The 23460-nt window shown below is 41.4% G+C and overlaps 1 protein-coding gene and 1 long non-coding RNA gene across 2 annotated transcripts in view; one reads left to right on the top strand and one right to left on the bottom strand.

Annotated features, from left to right (window-relative positions):
- Positions 1-5495: 5495 nt before the first annotated feature.
- LOC135555542 (uncharacterized) overlaps positions 5496-23460 on the bottom strand; it is a 52214-nt gene continuing 34249 nt past the window's right edge. The window contains exons 2-3 of the long non-coding RNA XR_010457881.1: positions 8978-9100; positions 5496-8231 (exon numbers count right to left, since the gene is read on the bottom strand). This is a non-coding gene — a long non-coding RNA (uncharacterized LOC135555542). The remainder of the gene's footprint in view (positions 8232-8977; positions 9101-23460) is intronic.
- LOC135555541 (inward rectifier potassium channel 4-like) lies at positions 14800-20248 on the top strand. The gene has a single exon (XM_064988065.1). The coding sequence runs from the start codon at positions 14887-14889 to the stop codon at positions 16315-16317; it is 1431 nt and encodes a 476-aa protein (XP_064844137.1). The 5' UTR covers positions 14800-14886; the 3' UTR covers positions 16318-20248.

Consider the following 23460-nt stretch of genomic DNA (forward strand, 5'->3'; position numbering starts at 1 on the left):
TGCAGGCTATCTCTGCAGTAGACTGCAACTCCGCCCCCTTTGGCAGTTCTATCTTGACGGAAAATGTTATAGTTGGGTATGGAAATCTCAGAATTTTTGGTTGCCTTCCTAAGCCAGGATTCAGACACGTCAAGGACATCAGGGTTGGCAGAGTGTGCTAAAGCAGTGAGAAAAACAAACTTAGGGAGGAGGCTTCTGATGTTGACATGCATGAAACCAAGGTTTTTTCGATCACAGAAGTCAACAAATGAGGGTGCCTGGGGACATGCAGGGCCTGGGTTTACCTCCACATCACCCACGGAACAAAGGAGGAGTAGAATGAGAGTGCGGCTAAAGGCTATCAAAACTGGTCGCCTAGAGCGTTGGGGACAAAGAATAAAATGAGCAGATTTCTGGGCATGGTAGAATATATTTAGGGCATAATGCGCAGACAGGGGTATGGTGGGGTGCGGGTACAGCGGAGGTAAGCCCAGGCACTGGGTGATGATAAGAGAGGTTGTATCTCTGGACATGCTGGTTGTAATGGGTGAGGTCACCGCGTGTGTTGGAGGTGGGACAAAGGAGGTATCAGAGGTATGAAGAGTGGAACTAGGGGGTCCATTGTAAACTAAAACAATGATAACTAACCTGAACAACAGTATACAAGGCATATTGACATTTGAAAGAGACATACAACGAGGCATAAAGTAATCGCAGGTGTTGATTGGGAGAGCTAGCTAAAACAACAGGTGAGACAACAACAGCTAATCAGCTAATACAACAACAGCAGGTAAAATTGCGATGACTAGGCAGAGAGGGTCGGATTAACTACACACAGAGCCTGAGTTCGCGGCTGGGGCCGACAGATAAAAAATAAACAGAATGGAGTACCGTGATTAATGGACAGTCCAGCAGGCATCAGCTATGTGGCCAAGTGATCATAGTGTCCAGAGGGCAGCAGTAGATGGAACAGGGGAGCCGCCACTACATTAGCACTCGGGCGACACGGCGTTTAAAGTTAGTAGTGTCTGCTCCAACGGAGGTCGGATGAAGGCACAGCGGATGGAGTATTCGTCGGCAGAACAGTCGTGGTGGTGCGGCGGGGCGCCGTGTCGACAGAGAATCCAAGCCAGATGGCGAAAGAGGTATTGTAGAATTTAGTTTGCTAGCCGAGAGATGCGCCTGGCTCACGGCTAACTGGTGCTAGCTTCGTAGCAGTGGCGTTAGCCACTATAGCCAATCGGTAGCAGCGGTGAACCGGTGCCAAGGTCCAGAGTTTACAGCAATGATCCGGGGCAGGGCAGTGCTGTTTGAATCAATGCTTACGAGCCTGCTGCTGCCTACCACCGCTCAGTCAGACTGCTCCATCAAATCATAGACTTAATTATAATATGATAACACACAGAAAAACAAGCCTTAGGCATTAATATGGTCAAATCCGGAAACTATCATTTTGAAAACAAACCGTTTATTCTTTCAGTAAAATACGGAACCGTTACGTATTTTATCTAACGGGTGGCATCCCTAAGTCTAAATGTTGCTGTTACATTGCACAACCTTCAATGGTATGTCATAATTCTATACAATTCTGGCAAATTAATTACGTCGTTGTTAGGAAGAAATGGTCTTCACACAGTTCGGAACGAGCCAGGCGGCCCAAACTGCTGCATATACCCTGACTCTGCTTGCACAGAACGCAAGACAAGTGACACAATTTCCCTAGTTAAAATAAATTCATGTTAGCAGGCAATATTAACTAAATATGCAAGTTTAAAAATATATACTTGTGTATTGATTTTAAGAAAGGCATTGATGTTTATGGTTAGGTACACATTGGCGCAACGACAGTGCTTTTTTCACGAATGCGCTTGTTAAATCACCCATTTGGCGAAGTAGGCTGTGATTCAATGATAAATTAACAGGCACTGCATCGATTATATGCAACGCAGGACAATTAGATAAACTAGTAATATCATCAACCATGTGTAGTTAACTAGTGATTATGTTAAGATTGATTGTTTTTTATAAGATAAGTTTAATGCTAGCTAGCACCTTACCGTGGCTCCTTACTGCACTCGCATAACAGGTAAACTTGCCACTCAGTCTCCTCCTGGAGTGCAATGTAATCGGCCATAATCGGTGTTCAAAAATGCTGATTAAACTTGAAATTGTCCCTAATTAATCGGCCATTCTGATTAATCGGTTGACCTCAACCCCATCGAACACCTTTGGGATGAATTGGAGTGCCAACTGCAAGACAGGCCTAATCGTCCAACATCAGTGCCCGACCTCACTAATGCTCTTGTGGCTGAATGGAAGCAAGTCCCCGCAACAATGTTCCAACATCTAGTGGAAAGCCTTCCCATAAGAGTGGAGGCTGTTATAGCAGCAAAGCGGGAAACAACTCCATATTAATGCCCATGATTTTAGAAACAAATGTTCGACAAGCAGGTGTCCACATACTTTTGGTCATGTAGTGTACTTTGTCTTCCATTTTTAAAACTTTTTTGTTATACTTCTATACAAAACACAAGTTTTTTTTGGTTTGCAGAGTCCTGACAATGTTTAACCTTTTCTTTTGAGCTTTCAACTGTTTATGACACATAATGACAAGTGAGAGCTTATCATTTTGTTTCCATGTTTTGTGTAGTGCTTTGAACTACTCACTATCTCCATCTCCCTGGTTCAACTCTTCATCCCTCTATATTTATCTCCTCCACCTCCCTGCCTACCCTACAATCCTCTTAAATATCTGAATCATCGTCAAAACTAATCACCACCCTCTTCTTGCTTGGCACCCCTCACCCTCCCTTCCTGGTCCCCTGCTCCTAAATTATTGTTCCTGTGTCCAGCAGTGTGATTATAATCCACTCCCTCTGTCTCTCCGTCTGTTGCAAGTCATTGCCCTCCATCATTCCCCTGTACCGAGTGGAAAAACCTCTCCTGAGGATCTAAGTGCTAAGTCCTGAAGTAATAGCAGAGCAAAAACATTTCTGTCTGTTTCAAAGGGACAATTGTGAGTGTATAGTTAGTTGTGTGTTCTAGGGTCTATATCGTCATAAAGACAGTATTCTTCAATGACATTACTTATTTGCCAAATATGTTGCTCTGGTATTTCTGAGTTATTACTTTCTTATGTTTGTTGTAAAGATCGACATTGAGCATACAGTATATGACCTGTTCATAAACATGTCCAACTGTCCTATTACAAGTATGAAGGGATCGACATTAGAGATAATATAAAGGTATATGATGGGATTAACATTAGAGATAATATAAAGGGATATGATGGGATTAATATTAGAGATAATATAAAGGTATATGAATGGATCAACATTAGAGATAATATGAAGATGTATGAAAGGATCAACATTAGAGATAATATAAAGGTATATGATGGGATTAACATTAGAGATAATATAAAGGTATATGAATGGATCAACATTAGAGATAATATGAAGGTGTATGAAAGGATCAACATTCGAGATAATATAAAGGGATATGATGGGATTAATATTAGAGATAATATAAAGGTATATGAATGGATCAACATTAGAGATAATATGAAGGTGTATGAAAGGATCAACATTAGAGATAATATAAAGGTATATGATGGGATTAACATTAGAGATAATATAAAGGTGTATGAAAGGATCAACATTAGAGATAATATAAAGGTATATGATGGGATTAACATTAGAGATAATATAAAGGTATATGAATGGATCAACATTAGATATAATATGAAGGTGTATGAAAGGATCAACATTAGAGATAGTATAAAGGGATATGATGGGATTAATATTAGAGATAATATAAAGGTATATGAATGGATCAACATTAGAGATAATATGAAGGTGTATGAAAGGATCAACATTAGAGATAATATAAAGGTATATGATGGGATTAACATTAGAGATAATATAAAGGAATATGAATGGATCGACATTAGAGATAATATGAAGGTGTATGAAAGGATCAACATTAGAGATAATATAAAGGTATATGATGGGATTAACATTAGAGATAATATAAAGGTATATGAATGGATCAACATTAGAGATAACATAAATCTATATCTAATGCTAATCTAAAAAAAAATAGAAAAACCACTTTAAATTGATTTAGATGTGACTTTTTTTACCATTATACAACTGTCATGGTCTCTGGCTGCCAAGAGGACAGTATAAAGGGTCAGACAGAGTGACCAGACAGGCTACAGTAGAAGTAGAAGATGACCACAAAATGACTCTTCTGTATGTGTATTATTAGCCAGTAATCAGCCCTGGGTGTCAGATTAGTCTCCATAACGTTTTGATAGCCACGCCTTCCTTCATTACAGTGTACAGGTCAGCTGAGTCAGTGGCCAGCGACATGTCAGGAGAAATATTTTGTATCTGGATTTCATTAACACACCTCAAATGCTCATACTATAGTACCATTTCTCCAAGCTCCTTTCGCCCCGTAACATCCATTCTCCATCTACCCTCAGCCACTCGTCAGTCTGTTCTTGGTACCTATCTCAGTCCACCCCCTCACTACTCTTCTATGAGCCTGTCATATGGACAGATATACTCCCACCTTCCTATTGAGGAGGAGAGCGCATTGAAAAGAAGCCCCCTCTGCTCTATAATTTAGGAGCAGAGAAAAGGGAGAGAGAAGATTGTAAAAGGAAATGGTTTCCATAGAAACAATTGTGCTCCATCCATACCCAAGATCAGGAATACTGCACTGGCATACGGTTCTGGGTTGTTTCCATTTAGGTTAATTATCTGCAATTTATTTTCAACATTACAGCAACAACATGTCAAGTTATGATGAGAGTTCAGCGCAACTTCCGATTTCACACGGACCATTAGGTCATATCAATGGATGAAGTTCAGACAAATCCCATATACACTGTCCTCATAAATATCTGTTCTCATAAATAACGTGCAAAATCAAGAGAAAAAGAGAACAACTTTACAATCCTACACTTTATAAAGTGCCCTGTTATGTGAAGGACTGAAGATTACCACACCAAGTGCACTAGGTCTGGCAGAGTGCCTTAGGGGAGTGTACGACTGTGGTTGGAGACTAACATGCATTGACAGTGAGACTGACTGCACTAGCAGAGATAGTGGGCTAGAAACCAGCCTGAGAGCCATGGTGAGTGGGTAAAGATTTCAAGGAACTGAAATTATGGTTTATTCTATACAGAGTTCAGTACGCAAAATTCAGTCCAAGTGACTTGGTAGTGTATTAACAAGGTTATAACAACTTTGATACCCATTCTTACAACTACTTCATGTTCATCTCACCACAACTATTCCAATGAGACATAGATTTGAGATGCAGTCAACCAGTAAAATGAGAAGGGGGCGCATCATTTAACGCCTACACATATACATGAAGACGTGAGGGAGGCATAATCAAACTGACAAGCACCCCCTGGAACCCACACACTTTGCACAGAGTAAATTGGCACAGCATTTGGAGACTCCAGTGCACGAGTCTGTGGAGGAGAGCGAGCACTGACCGGATTACAGGAGACAGTTAGAAGGTGGCAGAGGACAACAAAGGATTCAAAAACAAAAGGGGAAAAAACAATAAAGATATGCAAAAATGTGTGATTAATGTTAAAGGAATAAGAGAGTGGAAACAGAACAGAATAGGACTATTGCCGAAAGGCAAGGCGTACAACAGAGACTCCTGGGGTTACACGTCCTTCCTTCCAAAGAGTGCGTGGACTATTCAGAAGTGAGGTTATAATTCAGAAGTGGATCGAAACAACAAGCAAGCTGCACAACAAAATAACTTGTTGTTTTTAAGGTAAGCCTGGCCTATTTATCAATTTTCCTAAATCATAACCTAAAATGCGTAAAGGTCCCCAGTGTCCAATACACATTACAATGTCAAGACGTTTGTGGTGGGAAACAGGACTCACAGACTTCGCCAAGTGAAAATGTATTACTATTCCATTTTCACAGTCTTTAAAATGTATTACTATTCCATTTTCACAGTCTTTAAAATGTATTACTATTCCATTTTCACAGTCTTTAAAATGTATTACTATTCCATTTTCACAGTCTTTAAAATGTATTACTATTCCATTTTCACAGTCTTTAAAATGTATTTTCAAAAAGATAATCTACAAATAATGAAGGCTTGTTCTGAAACCAGTGAGAATCAAATGGCTCTTCTATTTCATGGTTCCTGGAACAGCTGTCCGGTCTCACCTGGGTATGCTACTATTGACAAGATGCGTAACCTTGGTTTAAACCAAGATTTTTTTTTTAAATAACTAGATTAATAATTATCAAAGATACATTTAAACTGGTCAGAGCAATATTTGAATTTATAATTGTGAACTTGGTTATTTGGATATCTCCTACTAAGTATTTGACAATAATACCTGCTCAAGACATTTGCATGAGACACTTATACACTACCATTCCCCATTAAAGTGTGTCCTTCCATCAATCTAGAGCTCAATGAGGCACTGCGTCACCCAGTCCATGATCATACACTGCAAGGAAACTGCTGTGTAGGGATATAGAGCAAACAGCAGCTTTATTATACAGTTCAATCTTATTTCAACTCTAGGAATCAGTCATAGTCACCTGCTGTTATGGCAGTAAGACCTGCTCCTCTCTAGGCTCATTTAGTCTGTGTTCGAGGTCATCACAATGTTTTGTTCACAAACTGAGAGTGAATTAACCCAGGGTTTACAGACCCATTCACAATAATGGATGACATCCAAATGTCAAAGCTACAGTAAATGTGTACAGAGGAAAATGTCGATAAAGGATGGATCTGTCGAGTAGCCTACAGCACACCAGAGCAATAAACAGGAGAGGGGGAAAGAGAGGGATATATAAATAAACACAGGGAGCAGAAGTTTATGAAAATTAGAGGAAAGTTGATGTTGTAATGAAACGGATAATCCTAGTTAACTCTGTGTGGCCAGGCGATCCTTACTGGTAAAGCCCGCTTGTCTTTCTGCATCTGTGTTCTAAAAACTGGGATTTAGCAACGATGAAACAAGTTATTATCTTTTTCCAAGTACAAAGCCAACACCACCTTAGGTTTCCCATATAATTAGAATTTTCAGCACGTTTCTAAAACAACATTTATACAGATTAAAATAATAGTACAATGGAAAGAGTAATAAAATTAACAAAGCAGAGAATTCATCCTATTTAGCTGCAAAAATAATGACTTTGATCTACTTTGCCCTTCATTATGTAACACTTTCCTTGTTTAAACACACAGCCATCATTTGAAGCCATATGCATGCAATGGTTGTGCTGACTGGGGTTAATCAATCACTACTTAGTAGGGGGCTGTTGTTGACTGACCCTAATTAGGGTACTCTACCCTAGCTGTAAACAGACAGAGAAGGTTCCAGATCGTTCAACATGATTGACACGCAGGGAGACAGGAATTGATCTGCTACAAATGAAGGGTGATGGGAATTTCTAGACTGTCAGATGTCATTTGGTCATGTTTCTTTGACACAGTGGCTCATGGAATATTTTTTTTTTTAATTGTTCCACTTGTTGCATTGTAAAAATGATATCAGTAGACCTTCTTAGTGAAATCTCTGAGAGCCCAGACTGGATTGGATTGATCAACTGAATTTCTGGCTTGTTCGGGGAACTGACAAGATTCAAATAGTTTATTATGATCATAATCTAATTTGACCAGACAAAGTTTTGCATCTGAATGGATTCAGGAAATGTACCAAAGCCAGAGAAAATAAAGATCAACATAGACAAACTCATTCCTTCTGTACCTGCCAACATTAAGTACTGCTGTAACAGGCTCTTATTAGCCACTTCATGTTTTATAATTCAGTTATACAATGCCAAACCCTGCGTCTGGTATTAGAATAGCATGTTTTATTTTCACTTAGGATGGGGTATGGGCTTTAACTATAGCGTTTGAGAAAACAAGAAACTTGTGGTTGGGTCCACCTTTATTCTTCTCTTGTTTTATTAGTTTCACTGTAGGCCTACATCCCATTGGTTTGTCATCAATAAATACAACAAAAAATGATAATGACAACAAGAAACACATCGCAACCGAACCCTACCCATGAGATATGTCTTGATGTGCAGTAAGAACCCATATGCCAAATGGTATGTAATCCTACTCCAGTGATTAACCTGGGACAAGTATGACGTGGTTTAGGAGATGTCCTGTTGGCGTCGTCATCCTTCCACACCACTGTCCGCCACCAGCACCGTCTCCCTCCGTTTCTTCTCTCTCTGTAAGGGATTAGTGTGAAATCTGAACCAGGTCACTCTACTTAGATCTGCCTTTCATATCACTTCTTTGAGACTAGAGATTAGGAGACTATTCATCTGCAATTTAAGAGATTATGGGTTAAGAATGGCCTTGCCAGACAAGTACACATAAAGATACAGTAACGGAAGTTTCCCCTCCCCTCCGCAGCCAACACACGCACGCACACACACACACACACACACACACACACACACACACACACACACACACACACACACACACACACACACACACACACACACACACACACACACACACACACACACACACACACACACACACACACACACACACACACACACACACACACACACACACACACACACACACCTCCTGCTCAAGGGGGATTAAGTATCTGTATCTGTGTTGTGTAACAATGATTCTTATTCAGGCCTTCTCTCCTCAAAGTTCAGTCTTCCTATGCACTCATCATCTCCCTACACTGTGATGATGAGTGACTGTTAGATGTCATTTTGTTAAACCTCTGTGAATCAGTTTAAGATGTGTTCTGTTTAATCTTGAATCTTCCCCTCTCCGTGACTCATCCTGAAGAGCTCTTACTAGCCCCCTCCACCATGTCTCTAGTGGCTTTACCGATACGCTCCATCCCCCTCGCTTCACCACACAGTCACCCTCCAAATTCCACAATAAAGGGTTCCTATGGAAACCGCTTGCAGCTAATCACCTGCAAGCACTGCATCTGTACCTGTCTCATTTCAACTCCTGTAACCAAAAAGTGATCAGCGTCATGATTACTCCGATATTGACGGATGTGATCTTCAGTGTAATCATGTCCTCAGTTGATGTTGTCCTCCTGAACCAGAAGTACCTGTGGGAGAAGACACAACATAAGACCACTGGGAAGTGTGAAAAACATTGATAACAATTCTAATAATGTCACTGTATTGTACATTGTCTTGCAGACAATTCCATTGGCAACCATGTTTGGCTTTGTGGACTGTCACATACATCCTCACATCTGGCGGTTGATCTGTCAGGAAAACTGGCCCTTTCGTGCAAAGGTCTCAAATGATGTAGTTTCACAATGACACAAAACCTTTGTATGTTTTCACAAAATAAAGCTACAACTACTACCTTGATCTTGGATTTCTAAGTGTTTTGTATCGTAGGTATTATGATGCTAGGATTATGAGAGGGATTCTTTTTACATAGATACGTAATGACAGAAACAACCCTGAGCCGTTTTCTAATATTACGTGACGTTAGGAAATTTGGAACCACGTTGTTTAGTTTCGTTGAAGTCTTTATTTAGCGCCGAAATGAAGTAATGACAGGTGTATTTTCAGTTGTGACATTGGCCTCTATAAAGACACAAATAACACAATCAAATCAAATTGTATTTGTCACATACACATGGTTAGCAGATGTTAATGCGAGTGTAGCGAAATGCTTGTGCTTCTAGTTCCGACAATGCAGTAATAACCAACAAGTAATCTAGCTAACAATTCCAAAACTACTACCTTATAGACACAAGTGTAAGGGGATAAAGAATATGTACATAAAGATATATGAATGAGTGATGGTACAGAGCGACATAGGCAAGATGCAGTATATGGTATTGAGTACAGTATATACATATGAGATGAGTATGTAAACAAAGTGGCATAGTTAAAGTGGCTAGTGATACATGAATAACATAAAGATGCAGTAGATGATATAGAGTACACTATACACGTATACATATGAGATGAATAATGTAGGGTATGTAAACATTATATTAGGTAGCATTGTTTAAAGTGGCTAGTGATATATTTTACATAATTTCCCATCAATTCCCATTATTAAAGTGGCTGGAGTTGAGTCAGTGTGTTGGCAGCAGCCACTCAATGTTAGTGGTGGTTGTTTAAACAGTCTGATGGCCTTGAGATAGAAGCTGTTTTTCAGTCTCTCGGTCCCAGCTTTGATGCACCTGTACTGACCTCACCTTCTGGATGATAGCGGGATGAACAGGCAGTGGCTCGGGTGGGTGTTGTCCTTGATGATCTTTTTGGCTTTCCTGTGACATCGGGTGGTGTAGGTGTCCTGGAGGGCAGGTAGTTTGCCCCCGGTGATGCGTTGTGCAGACCTCACTACCCTCTGGAGAGCCTTACGGTTGTGGGCGGAGCAGTTGCCGTACCAGGCGGTGATACAGCCCGACAGGATTCTCTCGATTGTGCATCTGTAGAAGTTTGTGAGTGCTTTTGGTGACAAGCCGAATTTCTTCAGCCTCAGTATTAGATGAGTGGGGATTTGAATTTGTCTCCTGGCGCTGCTGCGCCTTCTTCACGATGCTGTCTGTGTCGGTGGACCAATTCAGTTTGTCTGTGATGTGTACGCCGAGGAACTTAAAACTTACTACCCTCTCCACAACTGTTCCATCTATGTGGATAGGGGGGTGTTCCCTCTGCTGTTTCCTGAAGTCCACAATCATCTCCTTAGTTTTGTTGACGTTTAGTGTGAGGTTATTTCCCTGACACTACACTCCGAGGGCCCTCACCTCCTCCCTGTAGGCCATCTCGTCGTTGTTGGTAATCAAGCCTACCACTGTCCGCAAACTTGATGATTGAGTTGGAGGTGTGCATGGCCACGCAGTCGTGGGTGAACAGGGAGTACAGGAGAGGGCTCAGAACGCACCCTTGTGGGGCCCCAGTGTTGAGGATCAGCGGGGTGGAGATGTTGTTGCCTACCCTCACCCCCTGTCAGGAAGTCCAGTACCCAGTTGCACAGGGCGTGGTCGAGACCCAGGGTCTCGAGCTTGATGACGAGCTTGGAGGGCACTATGGTGCTAAATGCTGAGCTGTAGTCGATGAGCTGTAGTCGATGAACAGCATTCTCACATAGGTATTCCTCTTGTCCAGATGGGTTAGGGCAGTGTGCAGTGTGGTTGAGATTGCATCGTCTGTGGACCTATTTGGGCGGTAAGCAAATTGGAGTGGGTCTTGGGTGTCAGGTAGGGTGGAGGTGATATGGTCCTTGACTTGTCTCTCAAAGCACTTCATGATGACGGAAGTGAGTGCTACGGGGCGGTAGTCGTTTAGCTCAGTTACCTTAGCTTTCTTGGGAACAGGAACAATGGTGGCCCTCTTGAAGCATGTGGGAACAACAGACTGGGATAGGGATTGATTGAATATGTCTGTAAACACACCAGCCAGCTGGTCTGCGCATGCTCTGAGGGCGCGGCTGGGGATGCCGTCTGGGCCTGCAGTCTTGCGAGGGTTGACACGTTTAAATGTTTTCCTCACGTCGGCTGCAGTGAAGGAGAGTCCGCATGTTTTGGTTGCGGGCCGTGTCAGTGGCACTGTATTGTCCTCAAAGCGGGCAAAAAAGTTATTTAGTCTGCCTGGGAGCAAGACATTCTGGTCTGTGACGGGGCTGGTTTTCTTTTTGTAATCCGTGATTGACTGTAGACCCTGCCACATACACAGAAGTGTATTGTCTCAGGACTGAACTCTTACTTGAAGATATACAGACCACCCCTACCTTGTCACAACACAACTGATTGGCTCAAACACATTAAGAAGGAAAGAAATTCCACAAATGTACTTTTAACAAGGCAAACCTGTTAATTGAAATCCATTTAAGGTGACTACCTCATAAAGCTGGTTGAGAGAATGCCAAGAGTGTGCAAAGCTGTCAGCAAGGCAAATGGTGGCTACTTTGAAGAATATAAATATAAAATATATTTTGATTTGTTTAACACTTTTTTGCTTCCTACATGATTCCATGTGTTATTTCATTGTTTTGATGTCTTCTCTATGATTTTACAATGTAGAAAATAGTAAAAATAAAGAAAAACCATTGAATGAGTAGGTATGTCCAAACTTTTGACGAGAACTGATTGTTTGTAACCCAAAAACCAGGTCACATCAAATCATAGTTCTCTCAATAAAATATGCTCACACTAAATCAGTTATGAATGTTGAGGGATAGTTATCAAAATCTGTGCAAAATGATATGGTGATGCACAGGTACAGATGTCGGATCTTAATTTTATCATTATTATTTTGGCTGAGAATTTTCCTGAGAAGCAGGAAATGTAGATGAGCTTTGTGATTTCATACGTTCACTGAAAACCTGCAGTTATATTAACAGTATTTCACTTTTCATGTAGTCTCATTTTGACCAGCTAAATAACCACCGATCAAGCAACATTATGGACTAAATGTTTGAATAATTTTGCTGCAGGACTATTTAGCCCTGACTATATAGGTCAAATTAATATCCCACACCTGTACTGTGTAGGAATATTGGCAAAATGTAAAATCTTTCTCCCTGTAGTGGTCTTCACCGGGGGATGCCGTCCGTGCACACATTGACAGTTGCCATGCCGATACCAAATCTTTCGCAGTAGACTACTTGCCAGGGCGGAGTCCAGCCTCCCACCCTACTTATAGACCTACTGACCACCTGATGATCACTGGTGCCATGGGAACAGCACGGGCCAACAGGTGAGGACGCCATGAATGGATTCTGTCATACCTGTGTCATACCCAGTGGTGTAAAAATGAAAGTACTACTTAAGTAATTTTGGGGATATTACTATTTATATTTTTACTTACACTTACATTACTTTTACTTCACTACATTCCTAATGAAAATAATGTACTTTTTACTCTACACATGTTCCCTGACACCCCAAAGTACTTGTAACATTTTGAATGCTTAGCAGGACAGGATTTCAGACACTTATCAAGAGAACATCACTGGTCATCCCTACTGCCTCTGATCTTACACTCACTAAACACACGTTTTAATTGTAAATGATGTCCGAGTGTTGGAGTCTGCCCCTGGCGATACGTAAATAAATACAAACAAGAAAATGGTGCTGTCTGGTTTGCTTAATATAAGGAATTTGAAATGATTTCTACTTTTACTTTTGATACTTATGTATATTTTAGCAACTACATTTACCTTTGATAGCGAAGTATATTTAAAACCAAATACTTTTAGACCTTTTCTCAAGTAGTATTTTACTGGGTGACTTTCACTTTTACTTGAGTAATTTTCTATTAAGTTATCTTGACTTTTACTCAAGTTTGACAATTGGGTACTTTTTCCATCACTGGTCATACCTTATGTCCCCAAAGCTGACAATGCTTCTCCTTATTTGTGTTATCACAGGGAAATGGACAACCTTAGCTCGCCAATGTACTGTTGAAGTCGGAAGTTTACATACACTTAGGTTGGAGTCATTAAAACTCATTTTTCAACCACTCCACAAATTTCTTGTTAACAAACTATAGTTTGGAAAGTCAGTTAGAACATCTTCTTTGTGCATGACACAAGTCATTTCTCCAACAATTGTTAACAGACAGATTATTTCACTTATAATTCACTGTATCACAATTCCAGTGGGTCATAAATTTACATACACTAAATTGACTGTGCCTTTAAACAGCTTGGAAAATTCCAGAAAATTATGTCATGGCTTTAGAATCTTCTGGTAGGTTAATTGACATAATTTGAGTCAATTTGAGGTGTACCTGTGGATGTATTTCAAGTGGGAAGCTTGTGGAAGGCTACTCGAAACGTTTGACCCAAGTTAAACAATTTAAAGGCAATGCTACCAAATACTAATTGAGTGTATGTAAACTTCTGACCCACTGGGAATGTGATGAAAGAAATAAAAGCTGAAATAAATCGTTCTCTCTACTATTATTCTGACATTTCACATTCTTTAAATAAAGTGGTGATCCTAACTGACCTAAGACAGGGAATTGTTACTGGGATTAAATGTCAGGAATTGTGAAAAACTGAGTAAGGTATTTGGCTAATGTGTATGTGAACTTCCGACTTCAAATGTACATAACTTCAATATCAAATGAATGGAACCAAAATAGTGCAAACATTAAAAATTCAATAAGTATATGGTTGAATATAGTTTCCTGATCAATGGAGCACTATAAATTGGTCAATATAATGTCTGTATGTCCCAGTCAACATAGGCTGTCAAGAGACTTGGCTCATGTATAATCCCTAAACCTGTGATGACCGCAATCCCTCTCACATAGCTAAACACAACTCACCTTCCCAGGTTATCCTCTCCAGAGGAGAGAGACAGGTCAGTCTGATCAATATTAAGAGGTTACCAGAGGTAGGTCAAATGGTCTTGAGGAAAGTGAGAAAGCAACATTTCATGCTACCTTTGTGTTCAAGAAGGATACCCTTATAGGACTGTAATACATTTCTCATTCACAGCATATCCTTCCTAAGCGCGGTCTTAAACGCATGAGAGAATGTGAGTCATACATTATGTCTCTCACACTGTGCAGAGTTGGCAAGCTATTCATAGTCACTGTGTCCTGTAGGGCACACTGGTAAGAACAGATAGCCCTATGAGACCACGGACATGTATTATAACCTCAACTCTCCCTGTTCTACACCCTCTCTCAAACCACTCTCACATCTCTTGCATTACTCTGATCAATTTTTTTATTTATCCATACTTTCCCCTTTTGTTAACCCAACAGGTACAACTTCGCAGCGCCAGATGAGGAGGGCCTGAAAGTCTCCACACTTGGGCTCCACAACGGCCACAGCTCGCCAAATAGCCAGTTCCTCTCCCCTAGTGGCACATCCGGAGGAGATAGGATATCAGGAGCCACAGGTCATAGGATGAACAATTACAACGGAAAGATCTCTACTACAGGATCGAGCCAACTAAGAAGTCGCTTCGTCAAGAAAAATGGGCATTGCAACGTGGTATTCTCTAACATGGAGGAGAAATCACAACGTTACCTGGCTGACATCTTTACCACCTGCGTGGACATCCGCTGGAGATACTTACTACTCCTCTTCTGCTCAACCTTCCTGTCCTCCTGGATGTTTTTTGGAATAATCTTCTATTCAGTTTCCAGAGCCCATGGGGATTTTGATGAGCACCCTGGAATGAGTTCCTCTTCAGGATTGGAAGGGAATGCGCTTGGGGTTGGTGAAGTTGAAGGGGTGCAGAAACCGTGGCAGCCATGCCTCCTTCATGTGGAGGGCTTCGTCGGAGCCTTCCTATTCTCCGTCGAGACCCAGACCACCATTGGTTATGGGTGGCGCTGTGTCACTGAGGAGTGCCCTGTGGCAGTGATCACAGTGGTGGTCCAGTCCATAGTGGGATGCATCATTGACTCCTTCATGCTTGGCACAATCATGGTCAAAATGGCACGCCCTAAGAAGAGGAACCAGACCCTGCTGTTCTCGAAAAACGCTGTGATTTCCCTGCGCGATGGCAAGCTGTGCCTCATGTGGCGGGTGGGTAACCTGCGCAAGAGCCACATCGTGGAGGCCCATGTGCGGGCACAGCTCATTCGACCCTACGTCACGGCAGAGGGAGAGTTTATCCCTCTAGAGCAGAGGGATCTCAATGTAGGCTACGACGAAGGCATAGACAGACTCTTTCTGGTTTCTCCTCTGGTTATCGTCCATGAGATCGACGAGGACAGCCCCCTGTATACTGTGAGCCGGGCTGATCTGGAGTCTGATGACTTTGAGATCGTAGTGATCTTGGAGGGCATGGTGGAGGCCACCGCCATGACCACCCAGGCCCGCAGCTCCTATCTGGCCAAGGAGATCCTATGGGGTCATAGGTTTGAGCCTGTGATCTTTGAGGACCGAACCAAGTATCAGGTGGACTATGCTCGCTTCCACAAGACCTACGAGGTGCCCTCCACACCCCACTGCAGCGCCAAGGAGCTCAGTGAGATGGCCAGTCGGCCTGCCTCATCCGCCTCCTCCCACTCACTATTCCCAGCCAGCCCTAGAATCACCCAGCACCTTGTAACCCCCCACTCCCCCAGCGCCTTCTGCTATGAGAATGAGGTAGCACTGAGCTGTGGAGAGGACGAGGATGAACTGGAGAGGCAAAAGGGAAAAGACAGGGAGGAGGAAAGGAGGAATTCAGTTTCTGTTGACTTCCATCATTTGTTTCAGGACACAGCCACAATGACATCCGGCAGCAACATGCTGTGTGTTTTGGACAATCAGATGGATTTTGACATTCTACAGACGACCATTACTCGTGATCCACTGACATATAAAAGTGAGTCAGGAATCTGAGGCAAAGGGATGGCACCCTCAGACCCTTCCCAACCCCTCCATTCATATAGTTGAAGTCGGAAGTTTACACACACTTAGAGTCATTAAAACTAGTTTTTCAACCACTCCACAAATTTCTTGCTAACAAACTATAGTTTTGGCAAGTCGGTTAGGACATCTTCTTTGTGCATGACACAAGTAATTTTTTCAACAATTGTTTACAGACAGACTATTTCACTTATAATTCACTGTATCACAATTCCAGTGGGTCAGAAGTTTACATACATTAAGTTGACTGTGCCTTTAAACAGCTTTAAAAATTCTGGAAAATGATATCATGGCTTTAAAAGCTTCTGATAGGCTAATTGACATAATTTGAGTCAATTGGAGGTGTACCTGTGGATGTATTTCAAGGCCTACCTTCAAACTCAGTGCCTCTTTGCTTGACATTATGGGAAATCTAAAGAAATCAGCCTCAGAATTTTTGGTTCATTCAAGTCTGGTTCATCCTTGGGAGCAATTTCCAAATGCCTGAAGGTACCACGTTCATCTGTACAAACAATAGTACGCAAGTATAAACACCATGGGACCACGCAGCCGTCATACCGCTCAGGTAGGGTAGCCTAGTGGTTAGAGCGTTGGACTAGTAATCGAAAGGTTGCAAGTTCAAATCCCCAAGCTGACAAGGTACAAATCTGTCGTTCTGCCCCTGAACAGGCAGTTAACCCACTGTTCCTAGGCCGTCATTGAAAATAAGACATTGTTCTTAACTGACTTGCCGAGTAAAAAAAAGGAAGGAGATGAGTTCTGTCTCCTAGAAATGAATGTACTTTGGTGCGAAAAGTGCAAATAAATCCCAGAACAACAGCAAATAACCTTCTGAAGATGCTGGAGGAAACAGGTACAAATGTCTTTATCTCCACAGTAAAAAATATATATATATCGACATAACCTGAAAGGCCACTCAGCAAGGAAGAAGCCACTTTTCCAAAACTGCCATAAAAAAGCCAGACTACAGTTTGCAACTACACATGAGGACAAAGATTGTACTTTTTGGAGAAATGTCCTCTGGTCTGATGAAACAAAAATAGAACTGTTTTCCCATAATGACCATAATGAGGAAAAAGGGGGATGCTTGCAAGCTGAAGAACACCATCCTAACCGTGAAGCACGGGGGTGGCAGCATCATGTTGTGGGGGTGCTTTGCTGCAGGAGGGACTTGCTGCAGGAGGGACTGGTGCACTTCACAAAATAGATGACATCATGAGGATGGAAAATTAGGGGGATAAATTGAAGCAACATCTCAAGAATTCAGTCAGGAAGTTAAAGCTTGGTCGCAAAATGGGTTTTCCAAATGGACAATGACCCCAGGCATACTTCCAAAGTTGTGGCAAAATGGCTTAAGGATAACAAAGTCAAGGTATTGGAGTGGCCATCACAAAGCCCTGACCTCAATCCTATAGAAAATGTGTGGACAGAACTGAAAATGCGTGTGCGAGCAAGAATGCCTACAAACCTGACTCAGTGAAACCAGCTCTGTCAGGAGGAATGGGCTAAAAGTCCCCCAATTTATTGTGGGAAGCTTGTGGAAGGCTACTCGAAACGTTTGACCCAAGTTAAACAATTTAAAGGCAATGATACCAAATACTAATTGAGTGTATGCAAACTTCTGACTCACTGGGAATGTGATGAAAGAAATAAAAGCTGAAAGAAATAATTATATCTGCTATTATTCTGACATTTCACATTCTTAAAATAAAGTGGTGTACCTAACTGACCTAAGACAGGGAATTTTTTAGGATTAAATGTCAGAAATGTAAATGTTTAAATGTATTTTTTGGCTAATGTGTATGTAAACTTCCGACTTCAACTGTATATACCTACCTGTAGATCTTGAAGTGAGGTCTTCCATTTGTTTTTTGCACGTTTTGCGCTGGATTTAGTACTAGATCTATACCCCTTTCGCCTTGCCAGCATTATATTGTACTTTTACCTGAGCCCATGTTTTTGTTTGTGTAGAGAACAAAATGGGAGGCTGAGGTAGTGGTTCTACTCTGCACACCTCACCCATACTTGTACCTTGGTTGGGCTGTGGGACAGTCCCCTAGAGAGATAATTACACATGAGATTGTATGAACGCGTGACTTTTTAAACGAGGTAATAGGAAAGGAACACCAAGAGATGGACAGTTCCAGCAGAGAGCTGAGGAGGAGACAAATAATGACTTGTTGAGACGTGTGCAATGAAGGATAAACAGACATTTGACCAAAGGAGGACTTCTGCTACAGAAACTGTCTCAGGAGGGAATGTGCAGGGAAGACACCCAGAATATTTGAGTGACATTCAAGTAGGTAGGTATGATGTCTATCTACACAGTCGTATTACGTCGTTTGTTTAATTTGGACATGATACATGATATTTTGATGTGGAATCAACCTCCAGTGTTCTGTAATGATAAAATGATTGGTGATATGACATGTAATATGAATCATACATGGGTTCAAATACTATATCAACTCTCAGTTCAGCTGAGCAATATAACAGACAGGATAGTTCGCTGCTTTCTACTATTTGCACTATTGTTCTTCAGTCAAGTTTTCCTCTGAGCCTCTTTTCTCCCTAATTTACTCATTTACACACGTTGTTTTCATAGTGTCTTTAGCATAGATCAATGAATCATTTATCGGTTGTTACTGTGCGTAGTAACAACAATACAATGACCAACGCAATCATTCAATAATCATAGCTAAGGGTCTTAATGTCTGAAATCCAGTTCGTCATTTGCTGGAGAAAAGAACTAGCTGTTGTCATTCTCCAGAATCAGGGAGCTTTATCTCACGTCTTTATTAAAGCCCGGTATTTGTGTTGCAAAAGGAGCATGAATGTGACATAATGGAAAGTCCCTCTCTTCAGTGTATGTCAGTAGAGAACTTATCATGAGTTACTTATCTGGTCTCTCCTGTCACCTTAAAGGTGTTTCCCGATAGACACCTTTGGGGGAATCATCTGAAAGCTGTTGTCTTTAGAACGTGAGATCTCATAAAGGTTGATTATAGAGAGACTGAATATAGAGACATCTTTGTGTAATCCAAAGTGTCTATATTTCATCGCTTTCCCACTAAGTCAAATATAAACAACGTTGTCTTGTTGGTTAGCATATGGTTTGTGTATGAAATTATTCCTGAATCTCCTGCACCGTAGCTCCTATTGTGTGTAGTTGTCTGAAAGATCTACATGTCCCTTGTCTGTTTCCTGCACAACACTGCACCTGTTTTTCTCTTCATCTTCATCCAACAACATTTTGTTCTTGAGTACCTTTCGCCATTTTTAAATCTGCAAAATTGTTTGTGAGGATTATATCAACTTGAATGTGTGTGTGTGTGTGTGTGTGTGTGTGTGTGTGTGTGTGTGTGTGTGTGTGTGAGAGAGAGAGAGAGAGAGAGAGAGAGAGAGAGAGAGAGAGAGAGAGCACTGGGCATTCAGTATGACAGTAGGCTTTTCAAGTCAAAACTTGCACTTTTTCAAATAACCAGACCTTTGTGACAGTTGAGGCACACGGGAAACGTTGTTACCACAAAATGCAACTGCTACTTTATATTTTTACAATGAACGTACTGTATTTGAGGGGTTGTGTGTACATGTCGATATGCTAGCAGTAGCATGGAGTAAATGCTGAGCGATGACGGTGAGGAATCTTTATCATGCTACTATATCTGGTTTACAACTTGTGTTTGTAAAACAACTGTGTAATATTATTTCCTGAAATAATTGTGTTGATTTATCTCTGCCCCTCAGTCTCCCGGCTCGCACGTCTCTATTAACATGCCGTGCGTGGCGAAACAGAACAGACAAATTCCCTGACCAACACAAGCTTGAACAGCGAGTAAATCATAGAACGCACTTCATTCCTTGTGTGTACCTTCTGATGTTGAAAATAAATATGTATAATGTATGTTATTTGACTGTCTCTGTACATGTAGAATATGAACAATATTTGTGCACTGACTAACAAACAGTTGAATGCGGAGGAGGAAATCCAGGAAGTGAGGAGAGAATAAAGGGATGGAAGGATGGAGTTGTTGTGTTCGTGCTGCGCCACTAGGTGACTCTGAACACGATTCCATCAGCGAGGTCTCCAGCAGAGAATACTGAGGCAAGTGTTCCCTCTAGTGGTGGATGTGTTCCAGTGTGTTCACCCTCCCAGCTCCATGGATCAACTATCAGACTGAAGCAGTTACAGTGGGGCAAAAAAAGCATTTTGTCAGCCACCAATTGTACAAGTTCTCTCACTTAAAAAGATGAGAGAGGCCTGTAATTTTCATCATAGGTACACTTCAACTATGACAGACAAAATTAGGAAAAAAATCCAGAATATCACATGGTAGGATTTTGAATGAATTTATTTGCAAATTATGGTGGAAAATAAGTATTTGGTCAATAACAAAAGTTTCTCAATACTTTGTTATATACCCTTTGTTGGCAATGACAGAGATCAAAGATTTTCTGTAAGTCTTCACAAGGTTTTCACACACTGCTGCTGGTATTTTGGCCCATTCCTCCATGCAGATCTCTTCTAGAGCAGTGATGTTTTGGGGCTGTTGCTGGGCAACACAGACTTTCAACTCCCTCCAAATATTTTCTATGGGGTTGAGATCTGGAGACTGGCTAGGCCACCCCAGGACCTTGAAATGCTTCTTACGAAGCCACTCCTTCGTTGCCTGGGCGGTGTGTTTGGGATCATTGTCATGCTGAAAGACCCAGCCACGTTTCATCTTCAATGCCCTTGCTGATGTAAGGAGGTTTTCACTCAAAATCTCACGATACATGGCCCCATTCATTCTTTCCATTACACGGATCAGTCGTCCTGGTCCCTTTGCAGAGAAACAGCCCCAAAGCATGATGTTTCCACCCCCATGCTTCACAGTAGGTATGGTGTTCTTTGGATGCAACTCAGCATTCTTTGTCCTCCAAACACGACAAGTTGAGTTTTTACCAAAAAGTTATATTTTGGTTTCATCTGACCATATGACATTCTCCCAATCATCTTCTGGATCATCCAAATGCTCTCTAGCAAATTTCAGACGGGCCTGGACATGTACTGGCTTAAGCAGGGGGACACGTCTGGCACTGCAGGATTTGAGTCCGTGGCAGCGTAGTGTGTTACTGATGGTAGACTTTGTTACTTTGGTCCCAACTCTCTGCAGGTCATTCACTAGGTCCCCCCGTGTGGTTCTGGGATTTTTGCTCACCGTTCTTGTGATCATTTTGACCCCACGGGGTGAGATCTTGGGCCCCAGATCGAGGAAGATTATCAGTGGTTTTGTATGTCTTCCATTTCCTAATAATTGTTCCCACAGTTGATTTCTTCAAACCAAGCTGCTTACCTATTGCAGATTCAGTCTTCCCAGCCTGGTGCAGGTCTACAATTTTGTTTCTGGTGTCCTTTGACAGCTCTTTGGTCTTGGCCATAGTGGAGTTTGGAGTGTGACTGTTTGAGGTTGTGGACAGGTGTCTTTTATACTGATAACAAGTTCAAACAGGTGCCATTAATACAGGTAACGAGTGGAGGACAGAGGAGCCTCTTAAAAACCTTTTGTGACTACGGGGCAGTATTTTCATTTTTGGAAAAATAACGTTCCCGTAGTAAACGGGATATTTTGTCAGGACAAGATGCTAGCTTAGGATAGAAAACACTCTAAACTTTCCAAAACTGTAAAAATATTGTCTGTGAGTATAACAGAACTGATATTGCAGGCGAAAGCCTGAGAAAAATCCAACCCGGAAGTGACTCATCTTTTGAAAGCTCTGCGTTCCAATGCGTCCCTATTGAGCAGTGAATGGGCTATCAACCAGATTACTTTTTCTCCGTATTCCCCAAGGTGTCTACAGCATTGTCACATAGTTTTACGCATTTATGTTGAAGAATACCCGTAAGCGGCTACATTGCGCAACTGGCTCCCAGAGTGATTCTCGCGTAAAATACAGAGGTAGCCATTATTCCAATCGGTCCTACTGAAAAACCAATTGTCCCGGTGGATATATTATCGATTAGATATTTGAAAAACACCTTGAGGATTGATTATAAACAACGTTTGCTATGTTTCTGTCGATATTATGGAGCTAATTTGGAATATTTTTCGAGTTTTCGTGACTGCAATTTCCGGGCGATTTCTCAGCCAAACATGAAGAACAAACAAAGCTATTTCGCCTACAAAAATAATATCTTTGGAAAAAAGGAACATTGGCTATCTAACTGGGTGTCTCGTGAGTGAAAACATCCGAAGCTCATCAAAGGTAAATTTGATTACCTGCTGCTAGCTGGACAAAATGCTATGCTAGGCTATCGATAAACTTACACAAATGCTTGTCTAGCTTTGACTGTAAAGCATATTTTGAAAATCTGAGATGACAGGGTGATTAACAAAAGGCTAAACTGTGTCTCAATATATTTCACTTGTGATTTTCATGAATAGGAATATTTTCTAGGAATATTTTCTAGGAATATTTATGGCCGTTGCATTATGCTAATTAGTGTCGGTCGATGATTACGCTCCCGCACGCGGGATGGGGAGTCACTAGAAGAAGTTACAGGTCTGTGAGAGCCAGAAATCTTGCTTGTTTGTTGGTGACCAAATACATATTTTCCACCACAATTTGCAAATTAATTAATTAAAAATCATCCATGTGATTTTCTGTTTTTTTTTCTCCTAATTTTGTCTGTCATAGTTGAAGTGTACCTATGATAAAAAATTACAGGCCTCTCTCATCTTTTTAAGTGGGAGAACTTGCACAATTGGTGGCTGACTAAATACTTTTTTGCCCCACTGTATGTCTGATCACTCATGATCCGCTAAGTGACTTACGGGACTCTTCAAAATAAGAATATCCAAATGTAAAATGAAAAGCATCAAATCGTAAAATACGTAGTGTATCAAGGGGATCTGAGGCCATTACTGATTACAAGGATTCTCTGGAGCAGGAAATCAAGGACAGGACAGAGTCGTCTCTGGTAGTCATGGTCTGATGGTACGGTGGGAAATGAAGTCCAGAAACAGTTGCAGCCTCAACACAAGACAGAAGAAAAACTGACTCAATCGTCCAAAAGAAAAATGTGTTTTCTTCACCAGAGTCTGGCAATAAGGTCACAGAGAGCTGTTACGGAAC

This window comes from Oncorhynchus masou, chromosome 15 (assembly GCF_036934945.1).
Source record: "Oncorhynchus masou masou isolate Uvic2021 chromosome 15, UVic_Omas_1.1, whole genome shotgun sequence".
Classification (NCBI taxonomy): domain Eukaryota; kingdom Metazoa; phylum Chordata; class Actinopteri; order Salmoniformes; family Salmonidae; genus Oncorhynchus; species Oncorhynchus masou.